Here is a 16,737-nt window from a genome sequence, read left to right on the forward strand (position 1 = left end):
TTTTCACATTTATATGGGTTGGTAACTATAGAAAATGCAAACTAAATCAAAACCATTATTTTAGAAAAAAATCAAACTATTATTTTTAATCGTGAAATTTATATATAACAAATGCAAGTATAAATACTTTATAATTACTTATTAATACATGCATTACTAATTAAAATAAAATAATGATAATTTTTTTTCTATTTGAAAATGCTTAAGTATTATAGTTTTTTTTAAAATTCATTGTATACTATATTTGTTATTAATAAATAAATCTTAGAAATTATTCAATATTATACTTCCAATTATATAAAATTAAAATTCTTTAACTTGATTAATATTTATTTATGTATTTTCTGTTTTTAATTTTAATTTTTATTAAAGATATTTCGGATAACAACACTATGTATATATGAATTATCTTTTTATTTTTAAATATATTTTTAGATTTTAGATCATTTTATTATTATTAATTTTAATTAAAAATTGAATCAAATAAATATAAAATTGCTTTTATGTTTTGACTAATTTAAATATTTTATTCACTAAATGTATAAACCATATTAACCACTCTATTTTTAACGTGAAAGTTCGAATGCCAAAAAAAATCACAAATAATAATATATATATTAATATATTATTATAAATATCCTTATAATTAACCGTTTAAGAATTAACATAAGAGTAGCACACAAAGAACTAATTTGGATTCACGCTTTTTTTCTATCTATAAAATCTTCATATTAAAAAGAATTATAGCTTTTGATTTTCATATTTATATGGTTTGGTACGAAAATATACTAAAAAAATCAAAATATTATTAAGAAAAAAAGGAAATCAAGCTATTATTTTTAATAATGATCAATACATTAGTATGAATATCTTTATAATTAGTCCTTTTAAAAAATTAACGGGAGAGCAAAACATAAAAACTAATTTTGAATTCACGTTTTTATTTTATATATAAAATATCCATATTAGAAAATTATACATACTTTGTTTTTCATATTCATATGGTTTGGTAAAAAATATAAAATCAAGATATTATTAAGAAAGAGGAAATCAAACTATTGTTTTTAATAATGACATATATATATATATATATATGTATATAATATTCTTATATGATTAATGATCCGGATCTGATCCGAAAATCCGGATATCCGGAGAGGTCGAATCCGGATCCGGATAGTAAAATGTTGGATCCGTCAAAACCGGATCCGGATCCAAATATATTAATATTTTAGTCTGGATATCCAGATCCGTAAATTTTATTAATAGCTATTTCAAAAATAGTTATATCTATATATAAAAGTTAATTTTATTTAATATATTTTTATTTTTATAATAGTATATACAAATTTTATGTAAAATTTTTTATATTATACAAAGAAATAATTAAAAACATTATATTTTTTTAAAAAAATATTTTTAATATTTTATATATATTAATATTATCTATTTATTTATTTTAAGGATTCAAATCTGGATCCGAATATCCGCCGGATATTACAGTTTTTAGAAAGATATCCGACATCCGGATATCTAAGAACCCCGGATCCGGATAAGGATAGTAAAAGTACAAATCCGCCGGATAAGGATCCGGATCCGAATACCTTAAAATTGTCTGGATACCCGATCTGTCTCAGGCCTAATAGCCACATACTAGGGGTGGGCACTTTACCCGATATCCGAAGTGGCACCCGAACCCGATCCGAAAAACCCGAACCGAAATCCGAACCGAAATAGCAAAATACCCGAACGGGTATTGAATAGGGAGAGATTGGATAACCGAACCCGAACGGATAATACCCGAATCCGAATGGATATCCGAAGATAACCGAACATATGAATAATTAACTTTATATTTCTAGTTTACATCGCTCATTTTATATAAAATATTTATATTGATATTATACATACTTTAAATTCATGTGATATATATATATATATATAATTACGAAAAAATGATTTGCTACTCACTTAAAATGCATGTCAAATTTTTTATTTCAAAAATTAACAAAAAGTTACATCCAAAATTAAAAAAAAAACTAAATTATTGTCTTTTTAGTTTTAAAATATTATGTCCAAATCTATTAATCATTCAATCTATTAAAAATAAAAAAAATAGTTAACTGAAAGTTATATTTTTAAATACAAGAAACTTGAGAAATGAAAATTTTAAATTTTTTTTCAAAATCTAAAAATCCGAACCCGATCCAAAATAACCGAATCCGAACTAAAAATACCCGAACCCGACCCGAAGTACAGAAATACCCGAACGGGTTCTACACCTCTATACCGAAATACCCGAAAATCCGAAATACCCGATCCGAACCCGAACGGGTACCCGAACGCCCACCCCTAGATAATAGATACAAAAGGCAACTCTTGCTACAAGATGGAAAAGGGCACAACGATAAAAATAATGTAGATACCCTACCACATACATTGATGTTTTCTACTTGTTTAGTATTGATGATATCACTGCCACAACCCGAGTTTAAGCAAGTTAATGCGTGTATATGAGCTGTTACAGAAAAGAAATAAGAGCAGCCAGACACCAAACTATTATATTGAAAAATTGGATTAATTATAGAACAAAATAAATTGAAATTATGTCTAACGAAACCAGTTAGATTTAAAATATGATTTTTAATCAACACTTACTATTCGTCGTGCATGATACAACACACCTATATTTATATCTATATCAAATCTAGTATAAATGGTTCTAAAATCTTCTGGAATGTGAGGTCACAAATATGGTCAAGAAGATATTTAGGACAAGAACTCCATGTTCGTATTCGGAACAACTTGAGATCTCTCTACACTGAGGCCAAGCTTAGCCACCTCTTAACGCTCTGTTTTGCGGAAAGGCCAAAGGTCCCGTTAGACTCATTTATCGCTAATTTTATTATTAATTAGACCACGAGCGTGTCGTTTATAGCATAAAGCCACTTCCGTGATTTTCAGGGATGCGTTTCAAATCACAATGGTAACGACTTGCAACCCAATCAATAAGAGTATAATCTTTTTTATCACGAGTTAGTGCAGCCAGTCATGAAAATAGCCGTTTTGTCTATATATTTAGGAGACAAAATCAGTGACGGTTTCGCAGGGCTGCGCTGAAAAATACTGACCCACAAGCAAAAAATATTTTTGGCTCTTTTGTTTATAGAAAACAATGAAAATATTAAAATATACAGTCGGAGTGATTTAAAACCGGGTCCAATTTCACACTCAGAACAATGTTACCAGTAAAACCACAAGCTCTTTATTTTTATTATTAACTCTAAAACATATATATTTTTTGTCGGGCTTCAAACACATAGCACATGCTTGATAAGTTTCTATTCAGGTCCGGCCATGCGGTTTCGTTAGCAAAACTTAGCTGTACGTGGGTTCCATTACACAAAATATGTTATGATCTCATACTTTTTGTGTTATTATTATATGAGTTACGTTGGATATAGTGTGACTTAGTGATAATCCAATCCATTAGAAAATCATTATCGTCGTTGGTTTTCAAAAACAATTTTCTTTATTATCGTTTGATATCTAACATTTCAGTATCAAAATAATAAAAATAAAAAAATAGAGGAGAAAGAAAATTTTATTTTGATAAACTTTACATGTGCAAAATACTTTCAATAATATTTGAGGGATTCTCTATGTGCGCCATTTTAATTAATTTAATAATTTAATTAATTTAAAATTTTAATAATACATTTTTAAATAATAATATTTTATTGGCAAAAAAATGTTTTACTAGTAATGTTGTTCTTAGGACTGCGAAAACTAACCCCACAGAACTTCCAAAACTGAACCACAATATTTAGTTTTCAGTTAAACTTTAATTAATAATTCAATTCACACATTTTAAAAAAAATTGGTTATCGATTCAGATCAGTGATCAGTTATTTTGATTTTATTTTTAATTTTCTTAGAATTTTATTAATTAAATAATTTGAACTTATACCATACTAAACCAAAATCATATCCAAATATTGAACCAATTTAATCGAAATATCTGAACTAACCAAAGTACCAAACCTGATAAAAATGACCCAAAATTTTAACTAAAACCTAAAATCTGACCAAAATAAAAAAACTTCAGTTTAGTTTGGTAGAAAAATTGAAAACAAAACTAAATAATTACCAAATTGAATTAATCTTTTATTCAGTTTGGCAAGATTTTGTAAGGACCGAACTAACCAAAAAACGAATTATCCAAACTGAACTAACTATACAAACCAAATTTGCAAGCTCAGAGCATATCTTGATCAGCATATTTGATTGTGACAATTTTAATGCAGATTGGACGATCAACTTGGGGATTTATCGGTGTTAGAGTTTATAAGGTTTTGATATTATTTCCAACTTAAGTAAAAAAATATAAACAAAAATAAAAATTCAATCGTCATGTAAAAAGTTCATATTTTTGTACTTATTCTTTCGTATTTTGATATATTCACCATAAGTTGAATATTTGTTATTTAGTCTATAGTTTGGTTTTCATATGTAATCATATCTATCAAACATTTAAATTCACTAAATTTATAATCTATTAGGTGTTTTTCTACATCACGTGCAGTAATAAAAATTATAAATTTAAATTACATTTAAAATATTTTATTATTATTTTAGATTTTATTATTTTGGTAATATTTTAATATAAATTTGATTGAATTGAACATAAAATTAAGATGAAATAAAAAAATTGTTTATTATAAATCATATTTAAGAATAGATATGTATATATTTAAGATTATAATCTTAGACAGATATTTTATCTATTTTTTGGATAAAATATATTAAATCAACTTGTATAAAATTAATTATGATATAAAAGTTATATAATTATCAAAAAATACAACTAAAAAGTATTTCTAAAATTTGTGGATATATAAAAAAGCTAATGATATTACGATCAAAATTTATGCTTTTAAAATAATAATAAAAATTTTGCAAAAATTTTAGTAATAAAATTATATAATTATTAAAAAAATATTTTAAAATTTGAAAATATTATTATATGATTTAATATCATATTTGAATAGATTTAATTTAATTTTGATGCATACTTTACTACCATAATCTAAAATGTTTAACAAAAATACAAATAAACATTAAATGTAATTGTTCTTGTTACATTTAACCATGAACCATGTCATCATTTTAGCATGTCATATCAGATTTATTTAGTGGAATTGATGGTAGAGAGTACATGTGTTAGAATCAATTTGTAAATAATGTCTAGAGGATTCTCATATGTAGTTACAAAATCACAAACTATTTATATTTAGAAAAAGCTGCTTTAAAATTGTGCTGATGTGGATTGTGATTTTGGAAAATAAACTGAAGTGAACTAGTAACAGAAGGCTGACGTATCGGCATTTAGAGAGAGAGAAAATCTCTTTATATATGTTGTGTGGTGTCGGTCTGTGACGAGTAGAAAATAATATACAAAATCAAAGGTTTAGAAGAAAAAAAATGGGTGAGGAAAAGAAGCAGCAGCACTTCGTGCTAGTACATGGTGCATGCCACGGCGCGTGGTGCTGGTACAAGGTTAAGCCGCTTCTCGAGGCCTCCGGCCACCGCGTAACCGCCTTAGACCTAGCTGCTTCGGGTATAGACACAACCAGGTCTATCACTGAGATCTCCACATGCGAACAATACTCTGAGCCATTGATACAGCTCATCGCCTCATTACCAAGTGATGAGAAGGTTGTGCTCGTTGGTCATAGCTTTGGAGGGTTCAGCTTAACCATGGCCATGGATAAGTTTCCAGACAAAATCTCTGTCTCAGTCTTCGTGACTGCTTTCATGCCCGATACCAAACACTCACCATCGTTCGTCGTGGATAAGGTTCGATCTTGTTTTTAACGACAACTACTTTTTTCCTGTTTAGAGCCAAATCTCTAAGATTTGAAAATTTAAACAGAAGTAATTACGAGCTTAAATAAAAGTAATTATAACGTAGGAGCTTAAACTATCTAGACATTAATTATTTTCATCCGCAATACTTACTTCTATATAATTATTAGTTCTATATGTTATCTTGTGCTTATCTAAGAAATATCACTACAAGATGGGCCAGTATGACGTGGGAAATCGTCCATATGATCCATAGCTCTGATCCTAATTTTTGAACTATGAATTTTCATCCTAAAACAAAAGTAGCTTTAAATGAATTTGTCATTCTTATATATATGATGTTAGATATATCTTTAGTTTGATGTGATACATGTTGGCACTTACAATTTACAATTTTATTACCTTTGCTCTTCTAAAACAATCAATTTACCACTATGATTTTTCTTTTTGCTAAGATTAGGAAAAATATATATTAGTTTATTTACAAAATGACAAACACGTTGCAAACCCAAAATTCAACATCGTAAATTGTACGGACATTATTCAATACCTATAATAGTCCTAACCAATCACCCAAGATAAAACTGATAAGGATGTGATACATATAGATTTTCCCTTTCTGGAGTCTTCATAACTCGTGGGGTAGATCTCCATTTTTGGAGTCTTTATGATATGTGGTGTGTATATGCAGTAACCATTTATATTTAAAATATATAACGTATATGTCACATATCTCACATATTCTATTTCGCCCCCATTGAACGTGTATGTGGGTACAATGAGTTTAATTTCACCTATATTACTAAAAGTCCAAGTAGTGTACTTTCATAGTGGTTAAAATTTTACCGTAATATCATTCTATAATTTAGTTGTCTTTAACCAGAAAGATAAATCTAAATTTTAACTCTATGATCACGTACAAGTTTAAACGGGAGACGCCACCAGAAGCATGGTTGGGCTCGGAGTTAAAACCATATGGCTCAGACAATTCCGGTGTGTCAATGTCTTTCAGCACTGAGTTCATGAAGCACGCTCTCTATCAACTTTCTCCTGTTGAGGTAATTTGATGTATCATCATCAACATATCATGATAAAATGATAAATACTCATGTATATGGTAATCTTGATTTAGGATATTGAGCTTGGATTGCTTTTAAAGAGGCCCGGATCATTGTTCATCAACGATTTATCCAAGGTGGAGAACTTTTCGGACAAAGGGTATGGATCTGTTCCTCGAGCTTACATTGTGTGCAAAGAGGACAAAACACTTACAAAAGAAATTCAATGGTGGATGATCGATAATTTTCCGACGAAACTAGTGAAGGAGATGGAGGACACAGATCATATGCCAATGTTCTGCAAGCCTCAGTTACTAAGTGACTATCTCTCGGAAATCGCGGAAAAATTAGCTTAAATTATCTTGTTATATGAAAATGTATTTGGATACAAATAAGTGTTGTCCTGCAAATGGGTCTTTCTAAAGATCAAGACTTTTATCGCGTTTAAATGTTTGACATAATTTAAAATAAACTTAACAGTCAATGTAGTGTTGGTTTGGCATTCTCTAGATCTAAGAGAACGACCAAAAACTAACAATCAGTACTATACAGAAAGTATATGTGAGAAAGTCGTCTATATAAGTGTTGAGCCAAGATGCAGAAGTATCACATAAAATAATAGGTAAGGAGTACAAGAAGCGGTTTGTCTTCGCCCATGGGCTCTGCCACGGCACATGGACTTCTTCTTCGGTCAGAAATGAAGTACCTGGGGTAAAAAGTGATACATTATCACTGGTAGTTACTTCATCAATAATAATTCGTAAGTAATTAAAGAGATAGACAAATAAGTAATTAAAAGCATAAATGTCCTTACAGAAATATGTCACTCTGCCCGAGCATATTGTGGGACATTCAGTTGCTCAAAATAATCATTTTAATGCTCTGTATTCTTTTAAGCATATTCTTAGAAAACTAATGCTCCGTCACTCTGTCTGAGGCTCTGAGCATATCCTAAAAAATAAGGAACACTGTAGATTAGATGCGATAAAGTGTGTGTTCAATAATGGAAATTTCTAAAATTCAAGACGTTTATTGCTTTCTATGCTTTAAGAGAGAAAAAAAAAACTAACAGTTAATGTAGTGTTGGTTTGGCATTCTCTGGATCTCAGAGAACTAATAGTCAATGTACAAAGAGTATACGTGGGAAACTAACCGTCTAAGATTAAACCAAGATGCAGAAAGTAAAGAAGGCAATGTAGAAGGAGAACCAGAAATTTGTTCACATTTTTGACAAATACATTTTCGAATTTTCTATCATATATCTTGACAAAAAAAAAGAATTCTCACTAAAAGTAAACACAACACAAACACATACAATGATACAAAGATGGATCTTAGCTTTGCGTATAACAAACGTAAATGCAAGAAAAATATTTATAGAATCTCCAAGGAGACGCTTTGTTCAGCAGACAATCAAATCACATATCTCTAAGTTTGCTGAGATTAACCGGAGATATAACTTTAGTATCACCATACAACAATTGCTTCGCGATGATAACATTTGCTGCTTCACTCGGATGATAGGGATCCCAAAACACATACTTATCCCTTTCTTCGCACAAACTCGAAGTCGGTCCGCACGGTACTATACCCGCATACTGTCCTCCATTACCGCAACAAGCCTTTGTGGCAGTTTTGAACCCTTCAAGGTATAAAACGTGCGTATGTTAGTAATGTGTGTGTGAGTTATAGAAGAATAAACCCAGAATATTACCGTATTTTTTGTAGTTAGTAATGAGTTCCATGACCAGATCGTAGACATTTGCATGCACGAACATTGCTCCGGGAAGCTTCTTGTTTAGGTCCTCCAATAAACTCTTTAGTCGAACGTTGTATTGATTTGCTAGCTTATTAGCCAAGTCCACACACTCGTCTTCGTTTAATTGATTAATGGTTTTCTGGTACGGTATGCATCCGATCGGTCCAACGTTCCCGATCACAAACTTTCTCGCATCCAATTGATACAACCTCTGCATTGTAACCATAAAGATCCATTAACTGTAAGCTTGTAACGATACAAAAGGTAACACAACTATGTGTTGGTTTTGCTTACGGTTAGTTGGTCGCGTAGATGATCAAGCATGTCGTCAATAAAGATATCAGGAGTTTCCGTGAGCCGTGTTCCGACGGAGAGAAGTGGGAATAGATAGTTGTTGAGGAAGTCGTTGGCTCCAATAGTGATTGAGAATATTGATTTCTTGCTTATATACTCTTTTGCTTTGTCCTTTCCAAGTAGGTCATCGAATTGTTTACGTGTGGTGTTGAAGAAATCGACTTGTACATCCATACCTAACCTATTCACCTACCAAATATTTACATTTTTACACAAAAATTAGAAGTCTAATTAAAATACATTTTTAACATATTATCAAATCCAGATGACTAAAACTTACAAAGATTCTTCCGGTTGCATTCATGATTCCTCCTCCTCCAGACGCGTAATTAACACCGGCTAATAAAGCTTTTCCGGTAGCGTTTGGTGCTAAGAATGGGATCGCATAGTTCGCTGACCCTAGCTCTTCCCCTGAAATATCATAAATCAAACCGTTCATATATAGTAAAAGTAACATGTGTAGACCAAATAAACATCAACATCATATATACTTATGATTTATGCAACATATCATTTACTATATATATATGCGTTACAAAATATAGATACTTGTAGTTGTACGTACCAACGATGTCACCAATGGTCCGGCCATTAGTAAACCGACCGGTAGGGTTTCCTCCGGAGGCTTTGAAATCGATACCATTAGGCTTCATATTGGCCCTAGACAAGGTCGGTAGATAATTATTGTTTCCGGCATCGACTAGAGAATCTCCAAATATAAACGAAGCTCCTAATCCGCCATTTTTGTTATTATTATTGGAAACTCCACGACCAGCAGCTTCCACTAGAGCAGTGAGAGTTAAGAGGAAGGAGAACAAGAAGATAGTCACGTCCATATCTCTTCTTGAACGAGAAGCTTGTGTGGCCATTCCTCACGATTTTGAGAAGTTTAGGTGCTTCTGTTTGAAATTTATATTATAAAAGATGGGGTTGGGATCGAAAGGAAACTTGTGAAATTGTGCTTCAAGATTTTTCAAGTGGTGGTTCATCAACGTGGACTAATTTTTCCTTTTGCTTGTGAGCCTTTTGATTCGTTGGACGCTTGAGATCTCCGGATATATAGTCACATCTAATCCAAGTAGTTCACATTTGTTGGACAAATAAATATCAATTTCCAAGAAGAAAAGTAACTACAGATGCACATCATTCCAAAAAATTATTTATTACCACTTTTTAATTTTTACAGCCAAAATTATACTACAAAGTAGTATTTTTTTGTCAGCAGTAGATTATTTTATTACTACTTTTTAATTCATATATATATATGTAAACCGTAACAAAATTGAGGTAGAGGTGGAGGAAAAGTTACAAACAAAATTGTAGAGAAAGAGACCGTGTGTCAAAGTATATAATTTTAAACAGAGTTATGTTTTAGTTTTTATCGTATACTATTTCTATATTTTGCAGTAAATGAGAGAATGTTCCTCTAAAAGAGATTAGGTGTTAATTTGGTCAAGAAGGTGAGACTCATTTTTGGGAAATTTTCTCAAAAAGTTGAAACTTTATCACTCATTTGTAATTTGCAGAAAGTAGTTATAGTAAGTTTGTTTTACAAGGTTCCATATTCCAGCTGATATTGCAGTTAGAAAGAAAAAATGTGTTAACTTCTACTTAAGAGACTCGAGTGGGAAAGCTATTTTCCATAGCAGGAGATCCTTCAGTGGCATTGCATCCTCATTACAGGATGACCTTTTGGCTTTGTTGTGGTCAGCAAAAGCCCTGGTTGATTTGAAAATTAAAAACGTGATGTCTGAATTCTCTTCTGAAAGAGCTGCTAGCGCCATCAGTAACTATCTCCAGCAATTCTCTTCTGGAAGCAGCCTGCAATTTGTGCCGGGCACATGTAACAAGGCGGCCTCTGAAATAGCCATTAGTGTGACAAGGGATCACCGCCATCAATCGTATGTGGCAAGGTCCGGTCATGCCTGGCTATGTTCGCTCCTTGCTAGAGAAGCAACAAATTAGCGACCTCCATCACTTTCCTGGTGCATCATGAGTATTTTTTTTTATCAAAAGCGATTATAAATTACTAAAACTGTTAAAAATTACACATTAGAAATTTTGTGATACAATATTTTAATTTTTTTTGTCATAGCAAAGATACAAATATCATAATACTATATGAATACTAAGTCTCATTTAATAAATATTCATATTAAAAATGCAATATATGTTTATGTTGATATCATTAATTTAAATTTAATCATATTAACATATAAAATTAATAAAATTATTGTTTTAATTTATTTATCATAAAATAATTGTAAGAGAACAAGAATTATTATTTTGATTTATGACTTGCTCCAATTAAACTATATACGCAATGATTTAATATATATATATATATATATATATTTATGATTTTATTATTTCATAATATGTAAATGGACACAAAATAAATAATAGTATATAAAAGTGATTTTTACACACAATGATCATTCCAACAAATATACATTTATACAATTATAAATATATTGATAACCATTTACAAACAATTATTTATAAATTTTAAAAGTTTTTGTGGTTCACCTTGTTTACAACTCTTTGATTATATGACCTGATAATACAATCCGTCATTCAAAAAGATTTTTTTAATCTTATTAAGGTACGCCAATCTAAAAGTTGAAATAGTTGATTTTAGAATTACCTTTTATTTTAAATTGATAAAAATAAATAAAATCTAAATTCTCATCAAAATTATAACAATATTTAACGATTTTACTATAAGCATAGTAACCGAAATTCACTTAAATGACTTATGTTTTTATATATATAACATAACAAAATCTAGTTTGCGAAATCAATATTTGGTGTATTAAAAATGTTATTATATTATTTATTATTATATTAAATATGAAATAATGTAAGATATTACTTAAATTATTTATTTTATTATTTCAATCTTTTCCGCTATAAATTTTTAATAAAAATTTGTAATTTATATGATTGATTGTGTGATAAATAATTTTTTTGACAAATTACCAATTATAAAATATAAATGCTTAGTTTAATATGAAAGTTTATATAGGTTTAAACAAATATTTTATGAAAATATAAATTAAATATTCAATTAATTTAATTGATTTTATATTAAATGAAATTATTTTTAGTATCTAACCTTAAAAATACATCTACTAATCAAATAATATAAAAACCTTAATATTAAAAAAGTGGATATAGTGTTTTAAATTAGCTGGACACAAGTTTAATTATTGTTATTTTGCTTGAAAGCATAGATAGTAGTATAATGTTGTTTCCATAATTACTTTAATTTAATTATATTGTTTTCATTAATCATTAGTGATACACCAAAGGTTTAGTCCAACATAAGCTCTAATTGGTGACCAAGTTGAAGGAAATTTTTTTATGGTAAATATTTTGTTCCTCAAAATTTATATCAGTTTAAATTTTTGGTGAAATTATTGATAAGTGGGTTCCACTATTTTCTTCTAAATTTTTCATGGATGAATGGATTTATAAAGAAATGTTTTCATCTGCAATTATTATGAGGAACAAAATAAACAAAAGTTCATATTATTCTAGTTTTTCAGTTCTTTAAATGAAAATTTATTTTTCAATTTGTTCATTTTTTTCCGTTGTGGCCGCCAATCAAAGCCATAATGTTTCTGTTTTAATAAGATAGAAAATAGATTAAAAAGTTTGAAATAATTTTATATGGTATATAAATCATAATAAATATAAGTAATAGATTTAGAAGCATTTATAAACGAGTTTATAAATTTTATGTTTGAATTTATAAACATTTATAAGTGATTTAATAAAAGTCATAAATTATTTATAACTCTAGTTATCTTTATTGTGTTAGAGTCTTATGTTTATAGTAATACCAAGATAATAAAATCTTAAAACTCTAATATTTATTATTTATAGGATAAAATCTTTATTGTGTTTGGGTTTTATAGTTTTATTATATATAGTCTTTTAAACTATAATTTTATTTATTTTATGATTGATTAATAAAAAGGAAACTGGTTTTCGAAAGAGTTTTTAATTAAGAACTGAAAAGAATATTTTCAAGCTCTAGTTGCTTTTTCCTAGAATCTTTTGCTACATCACTAACTTACTAAGCATAGAGGCTGAGAGGTCAAGGCCAATCCATTGGTGCCCATTCTCAGAGATTGTTTCCCTGCTCTCCGCTTTTGCAGGAAGGTTAAAGAGATAACCTTTCACAGTGTCAAAACCAGATACTAAATCTTAAAACAATAGACGAACGGTCCTAAAAAAGGAAGTCTTGTGATAAGAACATCCATTGAACATCTAGAAGCCAGCTAATCGAATAAAGATACAAACTGTCAACAAAAACATGTGAATGCAACATTTCTCATCGTCAGTAGATAAAAAGATAAACCTTACCAATGTCAAGCAAGAAGCGAGGAGCCGAGGAACATCATCTTCAGGCAAAGCAAGCAGCTCCAGAACTCTCTCTCTGACAAGTGACGACCTCGCCTATAGTCGTCTTGGTCAGCCTTACGATTGGGTAGAAGGCAACATCGTCACTGACCTTGTTTGTGTCCGCAATCACCACTCGTTTTCAGATAAATGAGAGAAGAAAAGAAAGAATTAATGACGAGGCGCCGTTGTACATGAGAAGAAATAATAATTTTAGGTTTTCAATTTTAAGCTAATAAAAATTATTTGTTATATTTCTAAATTAATGGTTACCGGAAAACCACAAATTTTACTAAAATTTGACTGGGTAATAGTAGACTTCACTGTAAGGTCTTCTACAGAAATCTTAAGTGATAAAAGGGAAATCTTCCAAACCCTAATAAACATCATATATAAATTATTAGTTAAGTACAGTTATATTAAATCTTAAAGTAAAAATTAAGACTTGATTAAATATTTTCGGTTTCGGAAGTTTTTTTGGAAAATATTCTAAAATAAAATGCACTAGAAGACATTTAAAAAGTGTAGAACTATTGCGGAACTTTTCTAGTGCACTATATGTAAGAGCATCTCCAAAAGACACTATATAATTTCAAATATGAAGTTTTTTGCTTCTCAAAAAGAAATTTCAAAAACTTCAAATTTGATATTTTGAGGAGTGAAACTCTATATTTGAGTTTCACTACTCAAAACTTCAAATTTAAAGTTTCATATTTTTTATTTGCATTTTGCTCTTTACAATCACACATCACATTTATATTCCATAAATATTTTCTTGTTTATTATTTTAATCCTTACAAAAATTATATCTCATAAATATTTTAAATTATGTTTACAAAATTTTATTTTACACATAAAATTAAATAAAACTTCAAAATAAGATTTAAAATATTTTAACTAGGAAAACAATAATATACAAAAGAAACTTAACAAAAAAATATTTTTAAAAATTACATGATGACATAACTATTACACAAATTTAAATATTACAACAACACTAGTAGTAGGTAAGTTTGATCCGGAACCTCAAAATTTTCAAATATTGTCCAATGTTTTTTGTTAACTGAAGATGGTTGTTGTTGTTGTTTTTTTTTTTTTTGTCTTTTTCGTACAATTCTTTCTTATTCATATCCAATATATTCATGAGTATTAATATCATTGAAAATAAATTAGTCTTTTAGCAATATTTTATGTTTCTCTTTTACTTTCTTGTTTTGATCTGATATATTTACAAGTATCAATATCACCCGATTTCAACAAAGTAAAAATGAGGAGAGCCATTTTTACTTCAAAATGCACTAATAGATCACATATGCATTACGAAAATCATTTATGGAATAATATGGTATTTTGCGAAGTTTAATATTAATTAAGTTATTTTTATCTAAAATTTTAAATTATAATAGAATATTTCTTTAATTAATATTGTTGTGATATGTTTATATATGTGCTAGTTACTTACAAAAGTTTTATGAATTCAAATTAGTTATGACAAATATAATGACCATATTATAAAATACAAATAATTTTGAAGTTGAGTCTGAAGTTTTGCCTTTGGAGAAGAACATTTTAAACTTCAAATATAGAGTTTTGGAAACTTCAAAATGGAGTTTCTCTTTGGAGATGCTCTAAGAATACCTTAAACCATAAAATCAAATAACTAATTAAACAACAACAAACCTTTCATTAAACATAAATCGTGCTAGCTACGACTTTGGAATTTGACGCTTTTATGTTCTAAACGTTTTTCTGAAAAGGTTTATCTGTTCAAAACGTTTTTTGCAAAGCACTCTGTCTGTTGCTTACTCACAACGGTTCTTGTAGATTAGGAGGTAGGAGCTAAGAAGAATGCAGTAGCTTGGGTTCAAGATGCTGTAGTGACCGGTTTTTCCCAGTTCAAGAAACCAAGCTTACATGGGTGTCAAACAGCCTTCAACAAAACATAGTTCTGTTTCTGAAATAAGTAATTCTGAAGGTAAGAAGAACAGGTTAAAAGAGTCACTGAGTTCAGCGGAGGAGTTACTTCGAGTTTCAAGCCAATGGTTCTTTAAATATTTGGAGAACTCACTGAAGAAAGGGTCCTTCTTTGTGAAGAAGGAAAAAGCAAATGGAAAAGAGTCTATTCTTGTCAGCCTTAAAGCAGTAAACTGTTGGCTCGATGATCTGATAAAAAACAGATGTGAAGCCAGTGAAAAAGTCGAAGAATTAAGAAAGAAGCTACATCAGTTTCTACTTAAACATATCGAATCTGCCATTGGAGAAACAATGTAACATAATAATCACATTATATGGAATTTTTATTTCAGTGACTAATCTGACAACGGTTTTGATGTGAAAGATTTGAATGAAGTATGGTATAAAATAAAAAATCTTGTCATTTCCGCATCCACATTTGATATTGTTCTTCTTCATTGTTCCATGAGCGGTCTTGACTCCCCTTTAAGAGATCAGTACACAGAGGTAGGGCGCATGTAACCATGCTCAGCACAACAACTCTTAATCATAACTCATTGCTGCTAGTAAGGTACAACTTTCAAGCTACAATTTACACTCTGAACCGGGCCTCATGGTCTGGTGGTAAAGGAACCTCGGCTGAGGTGCCCGTCATCACGAGTTCGAACTCCGGCCACAGCGGATTTAACATGGTTTCCGTATGGCCTCCAGGACCTTCCTCGCTAGTTCCGGTTGGACGCGGTGAAATAGTCGGACTAAGTGAGAGGTCCGGATTCCTGTAAAAAAAATACACTCTGTGGAAAGAAACGAACAATTGGAGGCATGGGAAAATATTTCCCCACAAGAAACTCGGAAAGATTATGACATATTTATCTCAACACACATAGTTATCTTAAACATAAATTATTTTAATGATATTATTTTTATTAGTTTTGAATTTATATATCTTGGGTAAAAACGTCAATTCATATCAAGGAAGTGTATATTTCAAAAAGTAAAATAAAAATTGCAATTATCAAATTTCAAATCCTAAATAGGGTATTTTGCAAATTATCCCATGGTTTAAATTTATTTTCCATCAAAATATTTTTTTATAAATTTTATAAATTCACTTTAAAATTAAATACATGAGAATATTTCATTATACAGAGAATATTTTACAAGAATATATTTGTAAAATGTTTACAAGTATTTTTTGGTCATAAGGGATAAACTGTAATTTTATTAATCTCTTAAGTTATTTTTGCATTTGATGAATTTGCAGTATAAATTTGCACTGAAATTTAAATTTGAAGTCATTTTTAGCAAATCTCCCCCCCCCCCCCCCCCCCCCCC

At 29.6% G+C, this 16,737-nt stretch overlaps 2 protein-coding genes across 3 annotated transcripts; one reads left to right on the forward strand and one right to left on the reverse strand.

Moving 5' to 3' along the window:
• Positions 1–5,375: 5,375 nt before the first annotated feature.
• On the forward strand, positions 5,376–7,410 carry LOC103842406 (methylesterase 2). Its single transcript, XM_009119027.3, has 3 exons — positions 5,376–5,859; positions 6,792–6,926; positions 7,001–7,410. The coding sequence occupies exons 1-3, from the start codon at positions 5,485–5,487 to the stop codon at positions 7,280–7,282; spliced, it is 792 nt and encodes a 263-aa protein (XP_009117275.1). The 5' UTR covers positions 5,376–5,484; the 3' UTR covers positions 7,283–7,410.
• A 712-nt stretch (positions 7,411–8,122) lies between these two features.
• Positions 8,123–16,696, reverse strand: LOC103842407 (GDSL esterase/lipase At2g23540). 2 transcript variants are annotated; one of them, XM_033280794.1, is made up of 7 exons: positions 13,414–16,696; positions 13,125–13,223; positions 9,605–11,021; positions 9,320–9,450; positions 8,980–9,228; positions 8,641–8,896; positions 8,123–8,568 (listed from the first exon to the last, which is right to left on the reverse strand). In XM_033280794.1, the coding sequence occupies exons 3-7, from the start codon at positions 9,906–9,908 to the stop codon at positions 8,345–8,347; spliced, it is 1,164 nt and encodes a 387-aa protein (XP_033136685.1). In that variant the 5' UTR covers positions 9,909–11,021; positions 13,125–13,223; positions 13,414–16,696; the 3' UTR covers positions 8,123–8,344. The 2 variants fall into 2 exon arrangements, with proteins under 2 accessions (XP_033136685.1, XP_009117276.1); XM_009119028.3 differs by lacking the exon at positions 13,125–13,223.
• Between the last annotated feature and the right edge of the window lie 41 nt (positions 16,697–16,737).

This window comes from Brassica rapa, chromosome A09 (assembly GCF_000309985.2).
Source record: "Brassica rapa cultivar Chiifu-401-42 chromosome A09, CAAS_Brap_v3.01, whole genome shotgun sequence".
NCBI lineage: Eukaryota > Viridiplantae > Streptophyta > Magnoliopsida > Brassicales > Brassicaceae > Brassica > Brassica rapa.

Coding starts and splice junctions, on each gene's coding strand:
- LOC103842407 (XM_009119028.3), bottom strand. CDS start 9,908: ATGGCCACACAAGCTTCTCGTTCAAGAAGAGATATGGACGTGACTATC. Junction 9,451..9,604: donor GACCATTGGTGACATCGTTG/GTACGTACAACT, acceptor ATGATATTTCAG/GGGAAGAGCTAGGGTCAGCG. Junction 9,229..9,319: donor ATGCAACCGGAAGAATCTTT/GTAAGTTTTAGT, acceptor AATATTTGGTAG/GTGAATAGGTTAGGTATGGA.
- LOC103842406 (XM_009119027.3), top strand. CDS start 5,485: ATGGGTGAGGAAAAGAAGCAGCAGCACTTCGTGCTAGTACATGGTGCA. Junction 5,860..6,791: donor CATCGTTCGTCGTGGATAAG/GTTCGATCTTGT, acceptor ATCACGTACAAG/TTTAAACGGGAGACGCCACC. Junction 6,927..7,000: donor ATCAACTTTCTCCTGTTGAG/GTAATTTGATGT, acceptor ATCTTGATTTAG/GATATTGAGCTTGGATTGCT.